The following is a 12,504-nucleotide window of genomic DNA, read 5'->3' as shown; positions in this document are numbered from 1 at the left end:
TATGCAAGCCTGTTTAGACTTAGATTGTTTTTAACAGCTTAGTTATAAATATAATCAGAAAATGAATATAATAGACTTTTTCAGCAATAGGTTTGTAATATTTCAGGTACATTCACTGGCAGATTCTCTTAAGTGTTGTTTCTTTCCCTGGTATGCTTATTCAATTATTATGTATGTGTATGCAAGAGAATAACTGTGTTCTGTTGTAACATTAAGAATATGGCAAAAATTATTTTAGTTTCAGCCATTAGGTTGTAAGTCTTTTATATTTGGTGATGCAACGGAGTGATGGGTCTCCACCTGAATTTATACATGATTAAATAGTTTTTTCTAAATGTCTTGATTTAATTAACCTTTTTCAAAGGTTTTCAGCCATTGATTATTTAAAAAAGAGTTATAAATCCTGCTGGATTGTAGCCATCAAGGATTGAAGTTCATGAGCCCAGCTTTGCATGAATTAGAGGTTAAGGACAGAGGCTCCCTTGTGCCTTACTGGCAGGTTGGGCCTTCTAGTCCCTCTCACCAGATGTTCAAAGGTCTGCTGTGGAATTACCCAGCAGTGACGTCTTCAAGCAGTGCAAGGCTGGCCATACGCTGCCAGGTTTGTGTGGGACCTTAAGATCAGCCACCAGTGGCATTCCAGACACCTGTGAGTTTTTAATGTGGGCCGTGTCCTCCAGAATTGCGCTGTTCCGCTATTTGTCTGCTTGTGCTGTGGACTGCTCGATTTTCACTGCACATGTCAGAGGATGAATGTGGAAATTGTTTCATAGTGGAAAATGAGGCATGTTATGGTGACTTCTTTCTCCAACTTTTCCAAGGGTGTTTGAACACTCTGTGCCAGGGATCTTGTCTTTTGGTGTAATTTTGCTTTTGTTATTGTCTTGGCTGTACAAGTCAGTGCTGGTTTTTGGTCGTTTCATGCTGCTGCCTGCTGTGTAGAACTGGGTGATCTGTAGTGGGGGCTGTGCTCTTGCAGAGCACTGCTGTGGTGAGCGGGGGCGCTACCGTGCTCAGTAGTGTCTCCTGTCCTCAGATCCAGCCATGGCCCAGGTGGAGAAGAAGGCAGGCTTGCTGCGGAAGTCCTCCGCCTCCAGGAAGCCCCTGAAGGAGAAGGTGGTGCTCATGTACGATGAGATTTTTGCGGTAAGTTTGGCCCTATGGAGGTCTGTCATAGACCCTCAAGCTGCAGTTTCAGTTCTGTAGTGTATTAACGGCACGGTGAATTGATTGTACTTGTTAAAATTGTCACATGCGAATGCTCACTGTAATTTTTTTGGTAATATTACTGTCAAAATACATTGCCCAGGCAGAATAAAAACATCTATGATACATACACGACAAAGCATTTGTTCCGACTGTTGCTGTGTCTGGGTGTATTATGAAATGCAGTTGCTTTCTCTTTCAGACCTTGCAGTAACAGCCCAGGTAGGTGCCCTGTAGTACATCAGTATGTGGCACAGGTCCTCATTTTATTCTGACAGAATAACACACTGTGTGAGTGGGCATTATTTTAGGTGTGGTAAAATGTTAAATTCATCTAGCGTTTGCTGTGAGGGTTCCTAACTAAAGGCCTGCAGCGGATTACAAGTGGCAGTCCAGTGGCTGTACTGATTGCTCCTCCATCACAAGGAGCCCGAGAGAAGGGCGTGATTCTGGGCTGCTCTTCGGTACCAGCTGGACAAACTGTGGCACTAAATGCTTCTCCCCACTCAGTCGCCCTCTAACCCTGTCGACTCCCCCTGCAGAGGGAAGACCCAGCCAAGAACAACCCGCGCTTCTGGGAGGAGCTGTTCCTGATGAAGGTGAGGCAGGGCAGGGCGGGATCTGGGGCACCTCCTGCAGGTCTGAAGTGTGACTGCAGGCTGTGCCTGTGGGCTCACTGTGAATCTGCAGGGCCAAATCGGTGACATGCCTCTGTATCGTCAGCAGAGACAGAGATACACTTTCTTCTACATTGCAAAAGTAGTCAGGGGTAAGAAATGTTTAAAATAAGTCTAATCCCTGAATTCACACACCTGGCAGAATCTGAACGGCTATCAGTCTTAATGGGATAGGGGGGCGGAGACTCAATAAAGCTGGCTGCCCGGTACAAGATCTCCTGTTGTAGCCTGAGGACCAGCGAGTGAGCCTCTCAAACAATATTTTATTATTCTAAACGTATTCTAAAGGTTGGGCTAATTTATATTGCTTTGGCAACCCTGTAATTTATTGTTCAAGCCAATAAAATTAATTGAATTTGAATTCGTCATTGTCATGGAGGGAGAGAGAGGCTAGTCTAAACCATTCAATTCCAGGACGTGTTGGGGTGTTTTGGTATTTGTGCCGTTTATGTCCTCAGTAATTGAATCAGCCAATATTTAATGCTGATGTTTTATAATTTCAGAGTCATTATACTGAATGTATATGTAAGGTGTCAACTTTAATGGTGCCTGTCTGAGATGATATTGAGCTTGACTGTGTTAATTGTACTGAACAGTAGATATTTTATGGTCCTCCAACCCTTAAGTAGAACACAATACAAATAGTAATGTAATTAACTATTTGTCTGCTTTAAAGGGTTATAGAGGAGTATTTAATTAAGGTTTAGATATCACTTATCATTCCATTTTGTTGTGAGCAGTTATATCTTGTGATGTTTATTTTATTCAATTCAGGAGCTTAGTTTTTCATAATTTAAAACAACTACAGTCTCAGAAGCTTGGAGAGGAAGCCTCGTATTAAGGTCTACTGTCTTTATGTGGCTGGATCCTGTGCTAGACAACATTTTAACAAACACAGTCTCTCTCTCCATGCATGGTACTTGAGAAGCGTGTGACCTCCACTTATCCATTGTCTCACCACTTTATCCAGTACGAGGTCAGGGGGGAGCTGGGGCTTATTCTGGCAAGCAGCAGGCACAAGGTACGATACATCCTGACAGGGTGCCAGTCCATCACAGGGCAGACAGAGACACAGACACACTCACACCAGGGTCAGTTTTACCAGAAGCCAATTAACCTACCAGTATGTCTTTTGACTGTGGGAGGAAACTGGTGCACTTAGAGAAAAAATGTGCCAACAAGGAGAGAACATCCAAACTCCACAAAGATAGCACCACGGGTCCAGTATTAAGCCCAGTGCTGTCTGTGACCTAACTCCTGAGTCAAATATATATATTTTAGTTCAGGTGGGTATCTGCCTTAGCATGCATAGGCTGCAAAGTAACAAGTATTAGGTTTATTCCATGCTGAAAAGAGACGAAAGAAAACGTTGTGTTTTCTTTTTTCTCTTTTCAGCATGGAATAAAGCTAGTACTTGTTGCTATATATTTTTTTTACTTGTTTACATGTCAGAAATGCATTCATGGTTAAAAGATGCCTCTGCCAGGAGATTCTGAAATGCCGTCTCAGGGATTTGAGATTATTGGATTTCTCTTAACATTTCTCAAATGAGCCCCAGATTGCAAAGTAAAATAGGATTAAACACCTGTGCTTAGTTCTAAGTCCACCCAGACTTTTCTCATCAGTAAGCCACTTGTCCTCTGGGAGTGGCAGCAAGCCAGAGCCCAACCCAAAGTGATATGGTGTGTGAGACATGATTGAAAGCACTCTATACAGTCCATCTCAGATCTGTGGAGAGTGCAGCAATGTAGAACAGGCCCGTCAGACCTAACCAGCATGTCTTAGGAGTGGGAATCATTCCCGAGGAAACCCATGTTAACATGTGGAGAACACACAGGATCCACGCAGACAGATACTTGGGTGCAGAATGAAACTACATTAAGAACAGTGAAATGGGTCCTAGGTACATCAGATGCAGACTTAGATGCAGTTGCAGGCTTTTTGAAAGTCAGAGAGAGTAAGATAGTTACAAATAAGTTCATTACAAGTATTAATGGCTCTTTAAATATGGTAGAGTGCAGACTTGTAATTTTATTTTCAGTAAAATTGGTTATTTTATGGAAAACCACTCATTTGGCAAGAGCTTAGATTGTGGTTTACATTAGGGTTTCTGGATGCCCAAGTAGTTCCAATTTCCTGTTTTCCTCTCAAGGTGAACCTTGAATACTTAGAGGGGAAACTGGAGTCTTTGGATGGTGATGAACTGATGAAGATCAAGGACAATATCAACAGCTTGTTTCAGCACTGCATCCAGGCACTGGGAGAGGAGCATCAGATCAAGGTGGTAAATGCCTTACAGGTGAGTGCCAGCAGAGGGAGCACCAGAGCTGCAGTTTCTAGTCTTCAGTGCTTGACTCCCCTGACAGCAATGAAGGGATGTTTCTTCTTATTAAATTATAGAAAATAGCAGTTTTTCATTTTTCATACCTACATATTTGTATTTCTGAAGTTTAAGATGAAAGCCTATATCTGTGAACTAATGCACTCTGGGGATTGACTTCTCAAAGGCACTACAAGGCTATTAATTCAATTTAAAAAAAAAGAATTTAGCCTCATTATTGAACAGTAGTATGCAAGTATTAAATAATAAAGCAGTTGCTTCAATAATTTTGTTGTGCACATGTAGTCAAATTCATTTTTAACTTAAAATAATGGAAAATTGTCACATGAGGCAAATTATTGATTCTTTGAGTAACTTTATGATAAATGTCACATGGAAAATTGGATAGATTTATTTTCCCTGTTTCAGTAAGAAAGCACTAAGTATGTTTTTGTTTTTCCCATTTAATTTCAGACTTTGTGCGCCCTGTTCCGGGGGGTTCATCAGAAGAACAAGTCAACATCGGGCTTCGACATCATCAACATGCTGATGGGCTTCGACAAGGCTGAGTTGCGCATGAAGGTGAGGCTATTGTCCAGCCTCTCGTTAGACTTTTAAAATCTCCTTTTTTTATTTCCCTTCCCCCACTCCCCCCAAAAAATTAAGTATGTTTTTTTGGTAATGCTTTATTTGAATATTGTTGCATAATTCATATTCTCTTATATGCTACACAAGACACTATAATCAGAGGTGTAATGCTTTATAGGGACATGCTCAAATTACATTACATGTGTCAGGCTCACTCCCACTAGAATGCAGAAGAGCGAGCTAGTGTTTGCAGTGGTAGCCCTACATCCACCTGTCACTCAGTGCCGGTTGCCATGGAAACTCATTCTGAAAGGAAACCTGAATCACCTGTGGGCAACGCACAACTCTGCCTGCTCTGATGCAGAGTCTGCCCTGATCTCACCTTTGCTCCCAAGCTCTGTTCCCGAGTTTGCTTTGTTTCTTCTGGATTCTTGCCCTAACTGTGCCTTGATCACATATAGTGGATTTAACCATCTGTGCTGCCTTTGGACCCTGCTTTGTATTTCACTACCTTGGCTTTAGATTTTGGATTCTCCCCATACTTCACTACCGTGTCTTCCTTGCTCTGACTGTTGCTTTGCTGAACCTTGACCCTGGACTGTGTTTGACTGCACTGCTCTTGCCTGCAAGCTCGTTACTGCTCTACCCGAGTTCCTACTCTTGTTACAGCACCAGGACTGCTTGAGTTGCTACCACACAGCGCACTGCCTGCAGTTGCCCTGGTTCATCTCTCTCTCACCTTGTGGGGGGGTTTATCTTACACCTTACTGCTTACTTCCACCTTACCCAGTGGGCATGATATTTGTTTTATCTTCAAATACTATCAAGCATACTCGGCAGCATTAAATCTGACTGGTATCTGTCCGTTGCAGTGCTGCGTTTATGAGATGGAAACACTTTTTGTACCTTAACAAACAGTATTCAGGCTTAAAGCAGAAAACAAAAATGTATGAACACAAATGGAGATGTAAGTACAGTAGCAATAACTAAATTCTCATGGTGGTGCTGAGATTCTGTCCATCTGGGGTTCCTGTGGGGCTCTGCCATTAAAGGCTTTTTCTTGAAGTAGAGCTTGTACTCCAGCCTGAGCTTTGCCATTAGCCCACTGTGATGATGGTTTCTCAAGACAGCAGCCTGGAGGAGTGGTTATCTCTAGGCACGCAGACCTGGAATTAAACTTTAACCCCTGGGCTCACTGTTGTCTATGCCATCATGTAAGTCCACTCAAAGTGCTCCAGCAAAATGCTCCACTGTAAAAAGGTGAACATATGAGAAGTGTTATTCTAGGGGCTTGAGTGACAGGAAATACAGTAGGTGGTCTTGAGGTGACAAGAGTGTCTTGCCATGAGGGAGTTCAAAAAGAATGTGGGTGTGACAATGGGTATGTTGGGAAATGTATAATGCTCTTTAATTTTAACATAGTACTGAGTTTAATACAGTACAGAGCATAGTAATACAGCTTTTTAAAAACATTTCTCCAGACAAGGCGGTGAGAGCTGTAATCTTGTCCCTTCTTCAGGACCTCATGGAGAGTTTGGACACCCTGCTATGTGGAGAAGGTTCGGAAAGCTTGAAGAGCCTGTGTTTGAAGTTGCTGCTCTGCTTAGTGACGGTATGATTCTCATTAAGTCTGCATTGAGACAGGATGGGCTGGGGTAATTGAAAGGCAGAGCCTCGCTTACATGAGCATTTCTGCTCCAGAGGTATGTGTGCGACACAACACCAAGCATAAAAATATAGGCACAAACACACCAGTATATGGTAATCAGCTCTTGCCTTGCTGCATGGTCCAACAGTTTGGCTGATTTTTATACTCTGCCTGGGGGAAGTATTATGGCACAGGGCTTCATTTAAGCGTGTCAGGACCTTTTGGGTCTTTAGTGTCAGAACTGGCTTTATGCATCATTTGAGACCTGCAGAGTCAAGTAGGAGACTTCATCCATGTTGGCAATGGAGTTTTGTGGATTGATGTCCTGTCCCATATAATGTGAAATCAAATTGAAATATATTTTGTTGTGTGTGCTCCATTGAGCACCACCTAATGCAGCGGGTAGTAGCAGGAAGTAAGTAGCTGAACAAAGGAGATGGACCATGTGAGTGGGGGCACTCCGAGGACAGAAAGAGGAATGAATGCTGTCAAAGCCGATCTGCATGCTTGCTAATTTATGCTTTTAATTTCTTAGAGTGCCTGCAGAAATTTGTTCTCCAGTCAAAAGCGCCTTTGGCTTTAGAAGCAGTTATTGAACAGATTTGTAGCTCAGTACTGTTAGCAACACACTGTTGCATTTTAAAACCTCCATTGAGAGTTGAAAAGCAAAACATGGAAAGAGAAATGGCATTATATTTGAATCTGTGGATACTTCTCAGTTTCTATGGCAGCAATATTGCCACTCTGCAGGCTGATCTCATCAGATCTCAGCAAGGCTGGGCCTGGTCAGGACTGGCATGGGAGACCACTCAGGAAACCCTTAGTCTACCAGGTGTTGGTGGACCTGTAGGTGGCGCTCTTTCCTCTGAACCAGTATTTCTTTTTTTGAGTTCACATTTTTGTTTTGACTTTAGCAAGAAGTATCAGAAGAATATGAAGATGAGCAAGAAACAATCCATTCCCCCTCCCCAGACCCCATTACAATGAGACCTGCACCAGTCTTTCATTTACTCTAATTGCAGCTTCACTCCAGATGTTCACAGTGGTGTCGCCAGCTTTGTTTACTCTGGTGGTAGACAGTTCCACCATCACTCTGTCTCTGACGTATGAGAGCCATTGCTGTATTGGCAGGCTATGAGGTTAGCTGTGCTATCGGTTTCTTTGTTCAGTCAAACCTGTGAGACAGATTTCCCATTGACACTCCTATAGTTTGCGATATCTCGTTAAGTAGTAACATGGAGCAGAATTCTAAACCCTATAAATAACCCGTATGGTGATCGGGAGCACTCTCTTCTGATGAGTCATTAAACTGGGTCCTGGTTGGGTCCTGCCTACTTGGTAAATAAAGAACCTATAGTGGTTTTTGAAAGACTAGGGTCATTAGCTCCCATGTCCTGGCAGTTCAACCTTATAAAACCTTGCTTTCTGTGAAGTTCCCCCCAGTTTGATCTGTGAACCAGCTTCTCACTTCTCTGCCTGATCTGCCATATTGGAGGGAGGTCTCATACTAGCTGCCATGCTCCACCCAGTTGTTTGCTGTATGTTCTGATCAACAGAGTAGGTCTTCCCCTGTGTGCAAAGCATCGTGTGTGAGAAACTGGACTGCTAACAGCTTGCAGTTAGGGCAGAGTATTGTGATTAAAAGTGAACATACACACCTATCTGGTAGCCTACACTTGTGTTTCACACAGGGTCTGACTCAGATGCTCATGCCCAAGGCTGGTAAATTTACCATGCACGGGTCTGTGTGTAGTTTTAATGAGCAGTACAGTAGTATTTTTGTGGAATGCTGGGCTGTAACTATCTCATTCTGTTTCAGGTGACAGATAACATAAGTCAGAATACCATCCTGGAGTATGTTATGATTAACAGCATCTTTGAGGCTATTCTACAGGTAAGAGGGAAAAAGATAGCTGAGACCATAAGCAGTTAAGATCTGTTTAATGTTCCAAAATGCGTAAAATGCTGAGTGTTAAAGGAGATCGTCTGTATAGTTTTGGGAAGAATAAAATGTAAAAATAGACAATTGACACAAGAAAGAAACATTTTAAACTGCAAGCTGTGTTATAGCATTAAAAACTAATGAATATGCATGATTTTTGACAAAAGAAATTATGGCAAAATAGCAGTTTGCTTTATAATAGTTAAAAATTGAGATATTCTTGCGCATGCTGATCCCAGTGTAGAACCCTGCTACACTGATGTCAGTAGAAACAAAACTAAATTTATTTAGACCAAAACTATGATTATTTTATATTTTGTATTGTCAGTGCATGGGTTCTTCGTAAATTCCTATTTAAGAGGGTTTTGTGTTTGGGGCCCTGACAAAGCACAGTGTGTTAACTCACACCCACGGGTCCCACAGACTACTGTAAATTACTGGTCTTGTCTTACTAATTGCCACATAATGTTATAATATTGCCACGAATTAAAAGTCGTTCTAATTACCACACAGAGCTCCAAATTACTACAAACTGCAAGAAAAATACCATCAAGTACAACAGAGCACCACAAACTAAATTATTAAGCGAATAAACATGACACAAGTTATAGGTTATGCAAATGCACTGTCTTGCTTTGTAATTAATTTTATGTGTTCGCTTATTTCGTATGCCTTTGCTTAGGACTGTCCAGGAATACTTGAAAGTAATTCATCCAGTTTTTCACGTGACTTTTATCTGGATCCTCAGTAAACCTGATATGTTTGTTTAGAGGGCCTAAAACACACTTTACGGGTGCTTTTTTTTTCTGAAGGTGTCCAGCTCCACTTTATAGAGCTTGGACACAGTGATTTTTCAAAATTTAGAATGGCCCATTATTGTTTTTGTACCCACCTGGTTTGCAAAAGCCATGTCTTGACTCGCAGCTACGACCCCCATAACTGAAGACGGGGAAATGCGGATATGTAGGCGAACACTTTGGTTTGTTTACCATGCCAGACATGGTAGAGGACTTCTAGACAGCACTGGCCGAACCAATTTCACCCTTCCTTTGGCGGAGCTCAACCGGTTGTGCTCTGTCATAGTCCCAGGTTCGAACCCGTGATCAACCTGGCGAGCCAGTCGACGGGCCATGGACACAGCAATTCTAAACTGACACTTTATATGTGTTTCTGTGAGATTGTCGTCTTGCCCTTTGCTGTGTACAGTACTTTATTAGCCAATAGCCCGTAGGAAGTAAAATGTTCCCACTTGTTTTTCCATTACAGTTATGCTGATAATTAATAGTAGAAGGTATTTTGTAGTAGTTATACTATATTTTGGTATGATATATAAATACTTAAAACATTTTTTTGCCTAGCATGGTTATTTAATTGAATTCTAAATATTTAATAAATCAAAGGTTGTACGTTTCCTCAGAACTGTAGTCAGTCCCTTATTTAATTATTAATTTAAGATTTAAAACGACAGGGAAGTGACAGTATATCACAGCTTTTCTTGACTTTTCTTTCTTAATGGATTTGATTTTTTTTTTAGATTTCTCTTGGTTTCAAGGATGTTCCTTCTTTTCCAGATCCTCTCTAGCTCTCCCAGCAGGATACAGCATGGGTATGATGCAGTAGTCCTCCTGGCTCTCCTTGTCAACTATAGGAAATATGAGGTGAGTGGTGCTGTCTGATCTCTGGCCAGCTGTAGAGCCTTCTGTATCTGCAATGAAGAGTGAGCCAGTGTGTTTCAGCAGTGATGCTGCGTAATTAATGTGAATTTATCACGTGCTTCAAAAATCAGACGTTAGGCACAGAGGATATGAAAGCAAATCTAAAAAAAAAGATGTTAATACCAGTATTTTATATTTTGTTATGAGGTGACCATAGGGCTTTTAAATTTCATGTAATGCTTGTTTCAAGATGTCTGATGCTAACCCATATTTGTACAGGGTTAAATATAAAACTCCTATTACATTTCCTTTTGAGCCATTCAACCCTAAATGCTTCCAAAGTGCTTTACAATGTAGGATGGGATCTTATCCATCACCAGGATGACCCACAACAGCCATTTTACATCCTTCACTACACAGCAGATAAAGTGGAAATTGCTTCACCAGCTGAATTAAGGGGGAACTTCAGGGAAGCCTGTAACAAGGTTTAGAGTGGAATATAGTCAGGACACCAAGATTAACATCCCTACTTGTAGGAACAGTTTCATTGGATTTCTAATGACCAGCTAGAAAACACCTCAATATTGCCTCTAATCCGAGGCAGGGCACTTCCTACAGCATACTGTAGTTTCTCCCAGTCACCAGACTGAGGCACTGGTCCTCCAGCACTACTTGCAGCTCCAGCCTGGTTTCCCTATCAGTCTCCCAGCCCAATAATTGAGCGTGCCTGGCCCTGCTGATCTTTTGAGATCTGACAAGATCAGTCTAAAGTGTCATGCAGTTTGCTTTGACACGCAATTCATGTTGACCAGCATTGTCCCTCCTAATTTCCCTCTAGATGTACAACATCTTCATCAGACCAGCCTAGTGTACTCTGTCGTGGCTAGGACTGGGTATCATATATTTTAATCTTGTGATCGGGTCAAGATGGTTACAGTTTTAAATGGGACTCGGCACACGTAGAATTAACTGCAAAGGGCTGACTGTGTAATGTTTCTTCTTCTGACAGTCTGTGAATCCATACATCGTGAAGTTGTCTATTGTGGACGACGAGACCACATTAAATGTGAGTGTTCTTATACAACTTGTTGCATTCAGTGATCCTAAGTAGGACAGTCCAGATGGTAGATCCCTCTGCCATTGCTTCTCTAGTTTACTTGTGTATTTCACATTATTACTTTTACCAGACGGGTTTAAAATGACCCCACCATTGCTCTGCATATTGATTTGTTCACTGAGTATTTGGTTTTGTTCCCAGCTGTTATATTGGAACAGATCAGTATTTGATGAGGGTTGTCTGCTGTTTATATGGAGGAAAAACGCCATGACAACAACAGCTGTCTTTCTTCCGGGAAATAAAAGCTAATTATTTGTCTTTATTTCCAGGGAATGGGGCTGGTGATCTCGCAGGCTCTGTCGGAATACAATAGGTAGGTCTAGCCTTTATTTTCATCATTTATTCTTTAAACTAATCGGTCAAATGTGGCAGCAGCACGAGTTACAGTTAGGGCTTTGGAATCAGGATTTGGAGGTTTCAAATCTGAGGTGGGAAGTTGGTACAGCATCCTTGAGTGAGACACTTTGCACTGCTTCCAGTCAACATCCCTGGTGCTTACAGAGCTGATAGAAAGTCTACACACCCTTCCCAAACTAACACATTTTCGGGTCTAACAGCCTGAAATCTAGACATGTGAAATCACAGTCTAGGTTACCCTTGTTTACACGTTGTACCACATTAAAGCCCCAAGCAAAAAAGATGCTCAAACATTTTGAAAAGTAATGAAGAATGAAAACCTAGAGAAGTGGGCAAAGAAGTCAACAGAGAACAAATGAACATCTGGTTGAATGAGAGATTAAAAAGCTTACAAAGCTCTCGAATGAGCTCAGATATTCAGAGGCAGCCAACTTGGCTGCTGTCTTGACCAAACGTAGGTGAAGGGTGAATCTGCAATTAAGAGTAAGCATGGAGGTAACAGCAGGTAATATTTTGAATACCCTGATTCTTCTACACCATCTTGATGATTTTGTGAAGCACATGCCTCTGTTCAGGTCTGGTTTTACAGTCTCAAATAACGGAAACATTTTGTTTTCATTGTACTGATGTGAGTTTTAATTTTCTGAAACAATTAGAAATTGGAGCACTAAATTGCTTTTAAACCACTATTGAGTGGTTAAAGGCTATTAGGAGTCATTCCAACAGAACGGAAGCAGTTGGTGCACACAAATTAATTAATTCATACAACACCAAAACATGTATAGCTAACCAACGGTAGAAATAATGTTATTTAGTAATAGTAATATAATTTATGAATTCCTCTGCTGTCATCCACATGGTTGGTTTTCTCAGGGCTTACAGAGATAGGAATTAATAACATCAGGGTTAAACATACATTGGCTGTATTATTTGTTGTCTGCCTCATAAGTTATGTCAAGTGTCATATATTTCATCACTAAATTTTCTCAAAGAC

At 41.5% G+C, this 12,504-nt stretch overlaps 1 protein-coding gene across 6 annotated transcripts in view; it reads left to right on the top strand.

Moving 5' to 3' along the window:
• The window catches only part of armh3 (armadillo like helical domain containing 3), an 83,071-nt gene that overhangs the window by 4,150 nt on the left and 66,417 nt on the right, over nt 1-12,504 (top strand). For 5 of the 6 annotated variants that reach the window (XM_015347814.2, XM_015347809.2, XM_015347812.2 and 2 more), the window contains 9 exons: nt 1,037-1,146; nt 1,749-1,805; nt 4,036-4,182; nt 4,678-4,785; nt 6,311-6,403; nt 8,259-8,333; nt 9,953-10,039; nt 11,046-11,102; nt 11,423-11,466. In XM_015347814.2, the coding sequence (XP_015203300.1) occupies nt 1,045-1,146; nt 1,749-1,805; nt 4,036-4,182; nt 4,678-4,785; nt 6,311-6,403; nt 8,259-8,333; nt 9,953-10,039; nt 11,046-11,102; nt 11,423-11,466 (770 nt within the window). In that variant the 5' untranslated portion in view covers nt 1,037-1,044. Of the gene's footprint in view, nt 1-244; nt 650-1,036; nt 1,147-1,748; nt 1,806-4,035; nt 4,183-4,677; nt 4,786-6,310; nt 6,404-8,258; nt 8,334-9,952; nt 10,040-11,045; nt 11,103-11,422; nt 11,467-12,504 lie in introns of those variants that run through there. The other variant, XM_015347813.2, reaches the window with a different exon arrangement.

The sequence above is a fragment of the Lepisosteus oculatus genome, chromosome 4 (assembly GCF_040954835.1).
Source record: "Lepisosteus oculatus isolate fLepOcu1 chromosome 4, fLepOcu1.hap2, whole genome shotgun sequence".
NCBI classification, from domain to species: domain Eukaryota; kingdom Metazoa; phylum Chordata; class Actinopteri; order Semionotiformes; family Lepisosteidae; genus Lepisosteus; species Lepisosteus oculatus.
Note: the sequence above shows the minus strand (reverse complement) of the source record. Positions and strands in the feature narration are given on the sequence as shown.